The sequence below is a fragment of the Dipodomys ordii genome, unplaced genomic scaffold, assembly GCF_000151885.1.
Source record: "Dipodomys ordii isolate 6190 unplaced genomic scaffold, Dord_2.0 Scaffold3, whole genome shotgun sequence".
NCBI classification, from domain to species: domain Eukaryota; kingdom Metazoa; phylum Chordata; class Mammalia; order Rodentia; family Heteromyidae; genus Dipodomys; species Dipodomys ordii.
In genome coordinates, this window is record NW_012267219.1 from 20,320,504 (window position 1) to 20,336,091 (window position 15,588).

Consider the following 15,588-nt stretch of genomic DNA (forward strand, 5'->3'; position numbering starts at 1 on the left):
ACAGTTTTTGATGTATAATTACTCATTGCTATCTTATCATTATAATATAATTTTAACATGTAGTTGAAACATACCAATTTAATGTTATCTAAAAATTATTGGCAAAGGATCAAGAATTCTTTAAGAGTCTTTTATCAGTTATATGAGTTGAATAAATGATAATCACTTTTGGTATGGGTGGTGATGAAAGATTTTAAGAAAATAATCTATACTGAGTCTTAATATAATGTTATTTTTTACCTGTTCTGTTGTTTATTTGCAAGTTAGAGCTGTCCAATAATTTGAAATATAAGAATCAGTGAGCTCTAGACTATTACATCAACAATAACCCAATATTTTTTCCTTCAAGAGTTAACCTTTGTCTGGTTATTTAGACTCAGGGCTTTTTAGGGAGGAAGAGTGACATTATTTGTTGTACATCTGAAACTGGTTTGTACCTGCCTCAAGCCAACCTAGAGACATCCAAATCCCTTTTGTCTGGGAGTGAATCGGAAATAAATCTGGGTGATGAACCCGATTGCTACATCATTGTGCAGAAAATCTCATTCTTATGAAAGTGACTCGATTATGTCATTTTTTTTAGAGGAAGAGAAGGAAAAATGGTCATTATTTCTTCTTTCCTCCTGGGTACTATAAACATTGTTTTCTCTTCTTGTAAGTTAAGGAAAAAATACTGTACCAGAGAAAATGACTTAACCCTTCTCTTTCTATTCTATTTCTGACCAACTATCTTTGTTTCTTTGTTTGTTGAATTTACTGAACTTTCTTTTCCTATGGCCATTATCTTTCTGTTTTTTAAATATGAATTTAATATTTTAATGAAGCTTGAAACAATTCATATGCACCATTTCTTTCCTGACATAATTACACTGATGGCACTTACTGAAATTATTTTATTGCTTTAATGATTATTTCTGATATTTTTTGTGGAACATATTCCAGTAGAAAGAGCCAGAAAAAAATCTAATAGGAAATTCAAATAGGCATTTCCTTGGTTTTGATCTTGAAGGTATTAGTTAAGTTCAGTGAAATACAGCCACCTTGTTTATAAAATAAGACTGATGTTAATCACAGTGTGGGATCAATTCTAAAAATATAAAGATAATTAAGGTGTTTGTAGGTAGTCATTGAATAATAAGTCTCATGTGATAGTTGGGAGGAAAAACACAACTGTAAAGCCATTCAGTATCTTTAGGACATGAATATAATTGTTCTTATGAATGTCACTTCCCATTTCTGAACCTCCCCCTGCCTCTATGAAATGAGTATTCTAATCCTTCTTGTGGATTAGGAATGTGAAACGTATGGCTATTCTTGTATCATTGTTTCTTGAATCTTTATTGATTTGCCTTTTTACCACATCCAATTTATCCATTATCATTTTATTGCATTTCAGATTTTGCATCATGATTTTATTAGTACTTATATAGACTTTTTGGCATTAGAGTTAACCTTAGAACCAATGTACACCTTACATGCCACAAATTTCCCTTTTAGGAATTATGCTGCTTATTTGTAAGAAGCATCTTTGAAGGTCAACTATGTTGTATTATTACTCTTCCTGATTTCTTCAATTCAATAGATAAGCCCAGGGCAAAGTGAAAACCTGCTGGCCAGTGTTTCACAGCTAGAGAAAAATTTTAATTGAGTGAGAGAATATCATTTTCACAAGAGCTAGAAAATTGGAAGGTTTGATTATTTTCTACTAGCTGGTTGAGTCAATGTGTTTGAGGGCAGGTTGCCTTTCATTTAAATTTCAGCTTTATGACTTTGTATGTTTATGATTTCATGTTTCCTAGCTATACTCTTTCTCCTTGTGTTTTTTTTAAACTGTACATCCCAGAGAGTTGTACTCCATTGTAATCAAGGAGATACATATATAAAGTTGCTAGAAAAAGACTGAAAATAGGTTTCATCTTGCAAATGTACTATGAACAGCTGGTTAGTGGTCGAGTGAGTCATGTGTAAAGACCCATATGAAACTACATGAGAAGAATTCTCTGTGCCTAATTGTGTAGGAAAGTTAGACATTTGCCATCTGTAGTTTGCTACCCTAATCATAATGCACTCTTAAGGTATGACTGTTGTTGTCATCATTTATTATCAAAATACAGTGAGCAGGAGACATGACTCAAGTGGTAGAATGCTTGCTAGCACAGAGCCAAGTTTAAACCCCAAATAGTAGCATACAAACAAAAGACACCATGAGTGGTTATACCAAGTTTCTCTCAGTGATAATGAATAGTCCTCACTTAGGCTAGTTTTTTTTAAATCAATTTTCATATACTTGCCAAGATTCATGATTTCAATATTTTACATTCTATTTCTCTAAAGCAATCTTTATAAAGTTACTTGAGAGCTCTTGCTGAAGAAATTGGCCATTCATGAATTATTTAGCAAATTGATACTCCATTTCAAAATATGTTTTTATTAATAATGACAGATTTTTTAGGTAGAATAAAAGCAGTATTACAATCTAAAATGATTTTTAGATATAACAAGTTTAATGTAATAAAGATTTAAATTTCATAAGTACACTGGATTTGGGGTTTTGTACATTGAAGACTATTAACTCTAAAAAATGTGTTAATCTTTTATAAGCTAGAAGTCAAAGCTATTGAATTCTGTACTGTAAAGTGTTAAAATCTGACATAAAAACGAGTATTTGAAAAAGTCACAAAGAATTCCAAGTTGATCCCAAAATAAAATCGAGAACACAAGCTATTTTACTTCTGGGTATATACTCCATTTGAGCTAAATGTTTAGCTGTAGTCTATTGGAGATTGATTTTAATTTTTAAATCCTGTAGGTTTTCTGCATCTTTTCCCTTATCTAAATTATATATAGTGTTTTACTACAAAGAAATGGAAGAAAATTTACCATTTTCTGTAGTTAGAATTACATGATAGGGCTGGGAAGGTGGCTCAGTGGGAGAGTGCTTGCCTTATATGCATGAGGCTCTGGGTTCAATTCCTCAGCAACACATAAACAGAAAAGCCAGAAGTGGTGCTGTGGCTCAAGTGGTAGAGCACTAGCCTTGCGCTGAAGAACTGAGGAACACTGCTCAGGCCCAGAGTTCAGGCCCCACAACCAAAAAAAAAAAAAAAAAAAAAGAATTACATGATAAATATAGCCAAAAAGGTTATCTGACAAGCTTATTAATTTTTAGAGGTCTTAAAAACAAGAAAAGTATTGCAGAAATTTAAAGATTTTTTTTAAAAAAATCCATACCTAATTTTACATTTGACAACTAAAAGTTCTTTTGTGTATGCTATTTCAGCCTTTGGTCTTTACTTCAGCATTTTCTGCATCTTATTCTAAACAAGTTATTTCATCAAGCCAATTTCTAAAATGTCAACATGTTTTAAACTTTATGGAAATAAAACTTCAAACATCTCCCAACTATCATTTTTATGATACTCTACTTCAAGGATTTTTGTTAGAAGTAAAAACATAGGCATTTGAATAGTCATAAAAGTTTGCAATTACATATTATTTATCTATACTATTTTTGTTTTTTACTCACTAGCCAAGCACAGGAGATTCGAAGGTCAGGACACTCCTCAACCCAGCTTATCAGACATACTAAAATTAGAATCAGTATCAGTATTTATATTGATAGTACTGCACTAACTGAAAAAGACAATGATTTTTTAAGGGGATGATTTATTTCTTTGAAACAAGGATATACAACTATTGTAATTAAGTAATAGATTTAGAGAAAAAAAACCCTACTGATTGTATTTCTAAATGGAACAATGTCATAGTTTTGGTTATTTAAGTTAGAGTAGTCTGTATATAAAATAATACCCTAGTCTTGTTGGTCTGAACAGCACATATGTTTTCAGTGCATATTAAAAACATAGTATTTAACTTAAAAATACAAGAAATCATCTTACAATTTTTCTATCACTTGGATGTTCTATATTCTATTTTAAGGAACAAAGGAGTGATTATAAATGGTGATAAGCTGGTATTTTTTTTCTCCTGCTTGATTGTTAACAAGACACAAATATGGTAGCTGAAATCTGTGTAGTTTCAAAGTAATGACTAGTATCTGAAAGGCCCAAAGCATGCATTATGCATGTTGAAAATGGCATTCTTGATCATTGACATGCACTTACTGGGTTTTCCAAGTGAAACTGGTAAATATTATTTACTACATTAGCCTGTAGAATGCAAAGTTAAATTTAATTAATTAAAAAATTAACATTAAATTTCTGATTAAAATCTCTCCACTATATTTGTGCCAAAGACATTTTTAATTCTTTCAATTAATCTTTCTTCTTCCACAAGGCTCTCTAACCTGGAAGGAAGGTAGGACTGTACACATTTCCATATAGTCCCCCATAAGCTCTTCACTCTACAAAAATTTCAATTTTCCTGAGAGAAATGACCACTTTTTATATTTGGAAATCTTTGTTCAACATGGCAGAATTCATAAGGGAGGAATTCATGCCATTAGTATAAAGATAACATAAAATAAGATTGCATGCTCAGACAAGAAGGCAGCATTTTATAAAGACTTGAAGTTTTAAAAGAATGACTAAATGTAAAGAGGAAAAAACTGAATAGGGAGAGGAACAAACTGACTCATCTTTGGAACAAATGGTCACAAAGGGCCTATTCTTATGATTCATATGCTGTAAGTTAAAAATTAAAGCTGCATTACTTTTGAAATTCTAAACACAAAATATTTCACTTTCTTTTCTAAACATGCTTTTTTCCATTTATAAAATAAAAATTATGATGTCATCTTTAGGCATCAAAATAAAAACATGTATGAAAGTATTTTTCTCAGTGTCTGAAATTTTCATGGAATCTAAGCAGTATGATGTTTTTGTTGCGAGTACTGTTAGAAAGAAAATAGTTTATTTCCTTTTGCCTTCTTCATAGCTCATTGTTAACTGATACATTAAAGAGTACAAATTATGTATAAATATAAATATATACATATATTTATGGGGATTTATGATATTTTGATATTTGTCCACATTGTGTAATATTTAAATCAGGTTAAACAAAACTTTCTCCTCTAACACTTTTCATTTCAGCATGTTGAAAAAGCCCAGATGCCTTTCTTCTGGCTTTTTGAACTGTTAACTGTCATCACCCTACTGTGTTGCAGCCAAGGCTTGACCTTCATGGATTTCTTTCCAGGTGAAGCATACATGCGATTGAGCAAGCTCCCAGAAGCAGAGCATTGGTATATGGAGTCGCTGAGATCTAAGACTGATCACATCCCTGCTCATCTCACCTATGGGAAACTGCTGGCTCTAACAGTGAGTAATGACCTTCTTTTTTTTTGGGGGGGGGTCCGGTCGTGGGCCTGAACTCTGGGCCTGGGCGCTGTCCCTCAGCTCTTCAGCTCAAGGCTAGCGCTCTACCACTTGAGCTACAGCGCCACATCCGTCTTTTTTCTTTTTGCTTATGTGGGTGCTGAGGAATCGAACCCAGGGCGGCAGGCATGCAAGGCAAGCGCTCTACCACTGAGTCACCTTCCCAGCCCCAGTAATGACCTTCTTTGCACCTGAGAAATCTCACATGCACTGGGAATGGGTAGGGTCTGAGGTTCTGAGTTAACTGTGCTAAGTGAAGACTTAGCCATGGTAATTCAGTTAAAACCCTGTTCAGAAAATACAGAAAAAATTAATTACTTCATACTTGTGTAGTAGTTTAGCCTAGATCAAAAATGAGAGGTCATGATCATTGTTTGTAACTTAATGGGAAAAAAGAACTTCAAATATATGGTTGCATAATGACTTTGTCCAGATAGCAATGTTTGCATAAATGTTAAATTATATTTTAAATAAATGTTAGCACCAAATTGGCTCTAATTAGAATTAAGTTGTTTGTTTCAAATAACCAACATACAAACTTTGCATATGTTGGAATTCCTTCTAACCAATGTCATTCAGTATGAGCAGTGAAGCATTCCTTTGGCCACTCACTGTGTGACTAGAACTCTTGTAGAACATAGTCCATGGAAGTCATGTTACTGTAAAGCATAAAATGTTACCAGCTCGGTGATAGTGACTCACACCTGTAATCCTAACTACTCAGGAGGCTGCGAACTGAAGATCACAGTTCAAAATCAGTCAGGACAGGAAAGTCAATGATACTCTTATATCCTGTTAACCACCAGAAAACTGTAAGTGGAGTTTTGGCTCAAAGTGGTATAGGGCTAGCCTTGAGCGAAAAGCTCACGGACAGTGCTCAAGCCCCATGATTGTCCACCCCCCAAAAAAAATTAATAAACTTAAACTTTAAAAAAAACTTCATAAAAACTAAAAACCTAATAAATTAAAAGAACTGTAACAATTATTTTTCAGTGCTTTGTTGAACTCAAAAAATTAAGTCCCACTACATAGAAATGAAATAATTAAAAGTCAGAACAATGAAGGCAAGTGTAGATGCACTGAGGCTGAGATTTTTATCAAGTGTAAAAAGCAATGGAAAGGCGCTCATATCATTGGTTTGGGACTAGAGGACAAAGCTTTGATCCAGTATAAGCCCAGGAGTTAGATTCTTTCAAAAACAAAACAAAACATCTGATTTTTATCCTCAGTACAAGGATGACATAAAATAAGTTTGCATACTAGTACATGAAGGCATGAGTATTTGCCCGTTTGAGGATGGGATCTGGAAGGAAAATGAATTTAGTCTCTGCTGGGACTATCTCAATCATCTTTTTGAAGCTTTGGGTTTCATTCTTAGGCCACATGGTCAGAGAAATTCTTTGCCCCAGAAACTAAGTAAAAAAAAAAAAATCAATCCATTAAATAGTATTGCTGAATATGTTCTTCCAATGAACAACAACAACAACAAAAATCTAGGAGTGACAGAATAAGGTACAAAAACCAGGGTCGACACAGAACCTTGATCAAAATAAGCTTTTGTTAAACAGAGGAAGCCTGGAAATTTTATTGGAGGATCTTAATCTTAATCTTTTCATATAGAAAAGCACTACTCGGCAGGCAGGTTCCTGAGTGTGCTCAGTTAAGGAATACAAAGCTGAGAATGCCTAGTTTAAAGATACAGTTCAGAAAGAGAAGCTGGCAGATACATTTTAGGGCATGCTCAGTTTGTATAATAAATATGGTAGACAGGACTATCTTTGGGGGTGCTCAGCTTTTGTCATAAAGTTCCAGCTGTTTACAAAAACAAAACCAATGGAGAAACTGGGAGAATGGGATGGGATGGGTGACATTGTTCAAAAAGAAATTTACTCTTTACCTGACTTATATAACTGTAACCACCCTTGTAATAACAATTAAAAAATTAAAAAAAAAACAGGAAAGGACATTTAAAGGTGAATTAATAGCGGTGTTTGCTCCTAATGTACCTAATTCACTTAGTGACACTGAGGAACAATTGCCACACAGGAACAGTCCTTTTGATGAGGAAGATGTCAATGTAAAGGATTTTTAAAGTGAATGATGGCAGTATTATAACAAATTTATCAGAGCATAGGAAACCACAATCTAACACAGTGCCATTTGGAATGCAGCACAAGGAAACATTCAACTTATTCAAAGAAATCTATAGCGTAAAATAGACTGAGGTTGCTGGCATATAACAAAGAGAATGAAAGGATGTCAAATGGGGAGGGCATTCTATGAATTCAGAAGTGAAGATTTTTACTCCTATGCACAAAAATACCTGGAAGCAGATATCCGCCACAAAGCGGGGGTGTAGGAGGGAAGGAAATTCATAATGTAAACCAAGGGAATAGGTACAGTCCTGGAGTGAAGAATACTTTGACAGGACAGATTTCACAGCAGCAGATTTGCATGTGGTTTGAGTATGTCAGTGGCCCCTGGGGTGATGGTAAGAAAGGTCAGAATCTAGTATAAAACTAGGTCATGGGGACACTACTCTCAGCAGGGATGAATGCTGCTCTCACAAAACGAGCTCTTGTGTGATGGAGTTGTTCTACAAAGAATAAATATATTCCCTGAATCTCTCTGACTTCCCATCTTTCTGTGTGACCTCTGTCTTGCTTCTGATCCTACCATGATGCCATCCTTCATGCTATGATCTTGTTGGAAGACCCTCACCAGAACCAAACAGATGATGGTGCTATGCTCTTAGCTCTCTAGAACTGTAAACTAAACATACTTCCTTTTGTAAATTTCCAGCTTTGAGTATTGTATCATAGGAAAACAGAAGCAAAAACAGACTAGGATGGAGAGTAAAAAGAAGATTGAGTGAAGTCTTCTCACAGAGTGCTCAGATTCCTGACATTTACGTAGTCTATGTAGAAGATCAAAAACACAAGGTTTACCTCTTCCTTCTAGCACACTCTTTTCACTCCTACTTTATTCCCCAAGAAATAATTGGATTCATACCTACAGAAATGAAATTCGTGGAAAGAAATATAATATTATCATGTATCTACATTTGGAAGGCCTCAGTCCACGACTGGCACCCCTAGTAGCCAGGAGTATAAACACAGAAGTATAAACACAGCTACCAGGAAGTCAGAGACAGGAGAATCACAAGACTTAGGCCAACCCAAGCAAAGAGAGCAAGACCTTGTCTCAAAAACTAAACACAAAGGACTAAGAGCATGATAAAATGCTAGAGCTCTTGTATAACATGGAGGCTCTCAGTTCAATCCCCAGTACTGCAACTGAATAAACTCAAGAAAGAAAGAAAAGAAAAGGAGGGGGGAAGGAAGTACTAATGGAAGGAATAAATGTATTTCATATAGAAAGTCTGTCTATATATTAGGACCTGGTTTCATCTTCTATTAACTATTAGTATCAGTGGATACCATAGGGGTTGCCAATCATATTTAAAAAGCTTGAAATGTGAATAATAGGAACTGCAAATGGTTATTAGAAGAAACAAGCTGGAAAGGTCATTCAACCAATAAGCATCCTTTGAGATAGTAGAGTAGCAATTCCTGAAGCAGAATGTCATGAAAAATACATAAGCACTAAAAATAAATTGAAATTTTTTTTGGGGGGGGTCCAGTTGTGGGGCCTGAACTCTGGGCCTGGGCACTGTCCCTCAGCTCTTCAGCTCAAGGCTAGCCCTCTACCACTTGAGCCATCGTGCCACTTCCGGCTTTTTCTGTTTATGTGGTGCTGAGGAATCGAACCCAGGGCCTCAGGCATGCAAGGCAAGCGCTCTACCACTGAGCCACCTTCCTAGCCCATAAATTGAAAATTTAAGCCAGGCATGGATGGTTCATGCCTGTAATCCTAGCTAGCTAATCAGGATGCTGAGATCTGGGAATTGTGGTTCAAAGCTAGTCCTAGCAAAAAAAACCTGTAAGATTATTATCTCCAACTAAACACCAAAAAGCTGAAAGTGGAACTGTGGTTCAAATGATAGAGTGCCACCCTTGAGTGAAAATGCTCAGGAGCAGCATCTAGGCCCTGAATTCAAGCTCCAGGGTCAGCACAAAAACCAAACAAACAAAAAAACAAAAGGAATTTAGAATAAAAATAAGATAACACAAATAGTTCACTTAAAGAATGCATAAAGATTAATAAATCTTCTCACACATAAACAAAAACTTAAGGAAAAATAAAACGGAAATAGAAATTATTAAAAAACAATATGGGGATTCAACAATTAATAGAGGTAGAGAAAGAAGAAACTCAGAACTAAAGCATACAAGTTATTCTTTAGACCATTGACAGTTTTCATAAATGCTTGCTTTCATCACCTAGAAGTGTTCTTACCTCTGAAAACTTATTCCATAAATGGATGGCATGATAGTTATCACAACTCCACATAAAAACAGAATTTTATTTTTATTTTTTTACTACTATCTGGGAGTTTCCCGTGGAATTCAAATGGAAATGTTTTTAACTTAGATCATTTAAGGACTCTTTTCACAAAACAACTAGAAATGTTAGTTCTGCCCCACTGAAAAAATAGGGAAAAGACAAAAACTGAAGGTTAGATGTGCCTAATTCTGCATATGCCTAGACCATGACACAGAATATAGAAACCATGTGTCCTTCTTTTTTTCTTTTGCATTTTTCAAGGCTGGATATTTTAAGTATCTTGAACTGAAAATAAGATTTTAAAGGCTGCTTTATTCCTTTTAGAAGCTTTTTTTTCTTCCTTAACAAGATTTAAAAGTTTCACTTTACAGAAACATATGGTAAGGGAAGGAAAGACTCGTGTCTTACAATCCAACTTTTTAATTTTCCCCCCATCTAAGACTTTTATAGTTTCCGACTTGCTGATTAGATGAAATACAAACTCTATTATGGAATAGCTTAAACTCACAGTGCCAAAACACCACAGTCATCTTTAACAGTTTCATCCTAAATTATAAGATTTGGCAAATTTTTGACCCCAAAGGATTACTTCTGTCTACTTATGGGTTTGTTGGCCTGGTAACATGCCACTGACTTAACATGCGATTGACAAGGTGGAAAATGTCACACATTTCAATTTGTAAATGTTTTAAACATATTATAAAATGAAGTGGCATTGTAGGCCTTTTGTCAAAACTGGTCAAAGTAACACTTAAAACTATGGAACACATAAAATTGACTTGTAAGTATATTAGATTTAGATGGTAGCCTGCCATTTACAGAAGTATTCCATTAAAAAATGTATTTACTCTATTGTTATTATAGAGGTGGTGAGAAGTCTTCCAATGCAGTTTTTTTTCCTTACAAGTTTTGTTTTACAAATTTGTGTATTATTTATAGAATTTAAAGGGATATATTTCCCAGGATGCTTTGGCATATTCTACAGAGCATATCCATTTTTATTCCTCTGCCAAAAATATTCTTTTCTTTTCTCTGCCTCTTGAAATTTTATTTCCTTTGTGAAGTCTTGTCTGGCTCTCTTAGGAAGTTTTTGTTTTTTCTCTGAACTTCCTGAGTACTGTTGTCGATATCACTAATATATTACATCTAAATTGAATGACACATATAAATCTGTCTTTTGACACTAGGCAAACAACAAGGAGTAAATCCTATTAATTATTTTTTTTTTAATTTTCAGTCTTGATAACAATCCTTGACCCTTGTGAGATTTTCTTCTTACATATATGTAAGAGTTAGTTATAGTTTTATTAAAGTTTGTCTTTGGAGCCCAATAATCATTACCACCTTAATCTCTTCATTTGGTTCACTCATGTATTTAGATTTACTACTCCATGCTAAGCTTTATGTTAATCCTCAGTGATTGGTGCTACTTGATGAATGGGAGTGCATTACTCTACAGTGGGCACAGGGGAATCTTCCCACACATCCCAAGGAGAGGCAGAGTCAGGGAATGGGCATGTTATAAAATAAGAACCTGAATGTCAAAGATTTAAGGAATACTCCTGGAAATGGGTTATAAATTAAACAGGAAAATTAAATATAACCTTAAAGCTTTCAGAATTGGATGTCACTAGATTTATTCTACAGAAAATATTCTAAGTGTATATTTTGTTTTCCTAATCTGTATGTTTGATTGAACTGATTGGAGATCCTTAAAAGTAAGTTGATATGCCTGCCTCCACCCATTTTTTGGGGGGGTGAGGGGGTCTGGTCGTGGGCCTGGCGCTGTCCCTCAGCTCTTCAGCTCAAGGCTAGCGCTCTACCACTTGAGCCACAACACCACTTCCGGCTTTTTTCTTTTTGCTTATGTGGTCCTGAGCAATCAAACCCAGGTCCTCATGCATGCAAAGCAAGCGCTCTACCACTGAGCCACCTTCCCAGCCCCAGCCTCCACCCAATTTTTATAACTTAGTTTTACATTGCCTTTGTTGTTATTATTATTGATGATGATTAAATGTATTTGTATAATAAGGTTTGATAGGTTAGAAGCACAATTTTAGTTTTAGGCTATGTGTACCTTCTTCTGTTTTGTTTTGTTTTGTTTTTTGTCCAAGACCTAAACGTGAACTCAGGACCTGATGATTTCACTCACTGGTTAGTGCTTTTCCAACTAAGCCGTACCTCCAACCCCTATTTTTATCATCTTAAATAAAAATTTTCCAGAAGTAGTCACTAGTAGCCTTTGTGTTTAACTATAGCTGGGCCCAAGTGACAACTCTCTAAAATATATAGAACTTTCATACCAATGCAATGTCCAATTAAAATAGGAAACAAGCTGAGTTTGAATTGCTCTGCTTAAAATGGTGATTTATTTCTTGTTTGAACTTTGTTACCTAGGGCTAATGTCATGAATTTAAAAGTGGGCAAGCATTAAAGAAAGGAAGGAATAACATTTCATTTATTGCATTTCACATGATTTTCTAGTTGTTTTTAAAGGTTCCATAACTGGCTGAGCATGCTTAATTCAAATTTTTGTCTTTTTGACCTGTTCAGTTTGCAGTTTTTGTAAGCCAGTAAAATTAATATCGATTTAAATTGTAATAAAAAATGAGTTTGGCCATTAGCTTATTTTCCAGATTTAGGTTAGTAGGAGAGAAAGAAAGATATTGGAGACTTTGACAGTAATATTTGCTACAGAAAACCTTTATTTTGGCTACTGCTTGGATGCACTAAGCCAGACTTCTGTGTCTAGCCAAAGTTAATTGGGCTACATAAAACTCCAGTTGTAAAAGTACTTGAGGTTTCACCGAAAATCCCCAACTCCAGGCTAAAATGGTATCAGTGTAGTCTAACTAGAAGTTTCCATGGGTCTTTTGTAATTATTATTACTATGTTAAATATGAGATTTTCTTTCTTTCTTTGCTATTTGGTTATCTTCAGATCCGCATTCTTTCCATTTTCTATGCTGACCAGCATTTAAGTTTTACTGTCATATCTGCACAGCGGTGTTTAGTTAGAGAGAGAAAGGACAGCAAAAGGTACACTTTCCTGTGGAGTTCATGATTATTTACAAATATGTCCGATTCAAGTTGCAAAATTAATCCCATGAAAAAGTAAGACACTCCGGGCATTGGTGTTTCATTCATTTAGTCCTAGCTACTCAGGAGGCTGAGATTTGAGGATCATGGTTCAAAGCCAGTTAGAGCAGAAAAGCCCTAAGACTCCTATCTCCATTCACATAACTAGTAGAAAACCTGGAAGTGGAACTATGGCTCTTGAGGTAGAGCCCAAGGCCTTTAGCAACAAACCTTAGAGACAACAGCCAGGTCCTGAGTTTAAGTCCCAAGACTGCTTACATGCAACATGTGCGCGCACGCGCGCACACACACACATCAGACATTATAAAGTATTTTGTGGTGCTGAACTTTATAATGTGAGATTTTACATGTAAGTGCTGTAAACAAACTTTATGACTTGATATCTGGAGAGTATATACATATCATATGTAACATCTTCTGTGAAGCATACTTGGAGTTCAGTTTCATAATTCAAACTTTGCATTTTGTTACTAATAACAAGAGTTTTACTCCTTACTGCCACGAAGGAACATAGGAACACAAGTATTCTAAAATGCCTCAGATTTTTATTTTGTCTTGTGTATTGGGTAGTAAAAATACATCTTATAGCTCTTTTCTTTTGCTAGATAGCAGGAAAAATTAAAATTGAAATATTCAAATTCATTGACATTCAAGGACATATAAAATCATTTACCTACTTTGTATTTCCAGGTATGTACTGAAATGTTTGAAAAGTTCTTTTTGGTTTTTTTTTTTAATTTATGGAGAATAAGATCATTGCTTTTTAAATAACTTCTATTTGGTTGTTGCTAGTTTGTTTCTTTAGCTTTTGTAATTGTTCTATGCCTTCAAACTCAGCCTCAATAATTTGTTTCTTTTAGCTATTCACCTAAAACTTTACTCAAAATGAGTGTGGTTCTTTATTGTCCTCTATGATACAAAGTCAGAGATAAACTCAAGAAATCAGGAAGGAAAAAAAAAAAGAAATCAGGAAGGTAATGCCAGCAAGACCAATCTTTTAAAACAAAAAACAAAAGACAAACAACCAAACCTGGTGGTTTCTCCTTGGATTTAGAAGTACTCTAAAAATAGCAATATATCTAACTCAGTCCAAACCAAAACAAAATGAACTGCAAGCTGATAATTTTAAATGTAATTGAGGTTGTATTTGTAATATTTTTTAAAATTTTTCTTATTTTTATTTTTGTCAGATGTGGGGCCTGAACTCTGGGCCTGAGTGCTGTCCTCAGCTCTTCACTAGAGCTCTACCACTTGAGCCATAGTGCCACTTCGGGCTTATTCTGTGTATGTGGTGCTGAGTAATTGAACCCAGGGCCTCATGAATGCAAGGCAAGCACTCTACCATTGAGCCACCTTCCCAGCCTTATAATCTTAAGAATAGAGCAAACAGTCGTTTGATACTCAGTAGACTTCAGCTGCAAATTTGAAAGAAGGAATTTTTAAATTTTAAATATACAACCAGATGCAAATATGTTTTGTTTTTAATCCTATGATAGAAATAGCATTTGGTGATTGCAGTATTTAGAATCTTTTTCCTGATATAACTGTGGTAAATGTCAGAACTTACACAGAATAATACTTCAGAAGGAGGCATTAGGACTTCGAAAGTTTTTTTGCATAATTGATTTGTTCTCACCCTTCACAGTAAGCAATTTTTAAAATAAATGTATGCCATGAATTTATTTCTGTTGAAACACTATCAAGCTGGAAAAAACCTTAAGTACTATAACAGATCTCCATATACTTTGAACTCAGATAAAACAAAGACTAAATTCTTGCAGCAATTGTGTCAGATTGGTCATGCACTTAATCTTTTATAAAAATCTTTATCCTAGGATAGTTTAAGATTACAGGATGTTCCTGAAGTTACGTGAGTGACTCTGCGCACCACACCTTGATATCCCTTCATTAATAGCAGCTTAGTAAGGTCCATTTGTCACAATTAATGAGCCAGTACTGATGATATATTATTGTTAACTAAAGGTTGTATTCAGATTTCTTGAGGAACTATGGAGTCTCTAACTCTTTCTTTTCAAAACTATTTTGGTATTCTTTCTTTGAAGCTTGTATATTTAAATTTTTTCTCTTTCTGTTTCCTTTTTGTTCTTTTAAGCACTCATTGAGGTTTTGATAGGGGAAGGAATCAGTCTGGCATTTGGTTTGGTTGTTGCGAATATTTTCACTACATTAAGTCTTTTCTAGTCAAGAATACACGATGACTTCCATTTACTGATGTCTTTTTTAATTTATCCCACTGAAGTTTTATAGTTTTCAATATTCAAGTCATTTGCTTCCTTGTCCAACCCTATCTTTTACTTATGTCTATTCTCAAGTATTTTATTCTTTTTGATGTTTTTGTAAGTGGAATTGTTTTCTTAGGGTTTTTGTGTGTTTGTTTTGGATTATGTATTGTGAGTATACAAACAGCTTTTTATGTTAACTTTGCATTGAATGGCTTTGGTGAATTTGTGTATTGTAGCAGATTTTTTTCTGCATTTTTAAGGAGGTTCTAGAGATAAGCTTGTATCATCAGGGAACCCAGATTATTTTATATCTTCCTTTTGTTTTTAAATTTGGATGGCTTTTATTTCTCTGTCTAGGTGTCCAGTGCAGGGTTGAATATAAGGGATGAGAAGGACTTCTTTGTCTTGTTCCTGATGTCAGAGGAAAAGCTTTCAGCTGTTAGCTCTGTGTGTGTGTGTGTGTGTGTGTGTGTGTGTGTGTGTGTGTGTGTGTGTGTGTGT

The 15,588-nt window shown here is 34.6% G+C and overlaps 1 protein-coding gene across 1 annotated transcript in view; it reads left to right on the forward strand.

The window, feature by feature from the left end:
* Tmtc2 (transmembrane and tetratricopeptide repeat containing 2) overlaps positions 1-15,588 on the forward strand; it is a 350,008-nt gene that overhangs the window by 240,715 nt on the left and 93,705 nt on the right. The window contains exon 7 of the mRNA XM_013020555.1: positions 5,161-5,282. Within this exon, the coding sequence (XP_012876009.1) occupies positions 5,161-5,282 (122 nt within the window). The remainder of the gene's footprint in view (positions 1-5,160; positions 5,283-15,588) is intronic.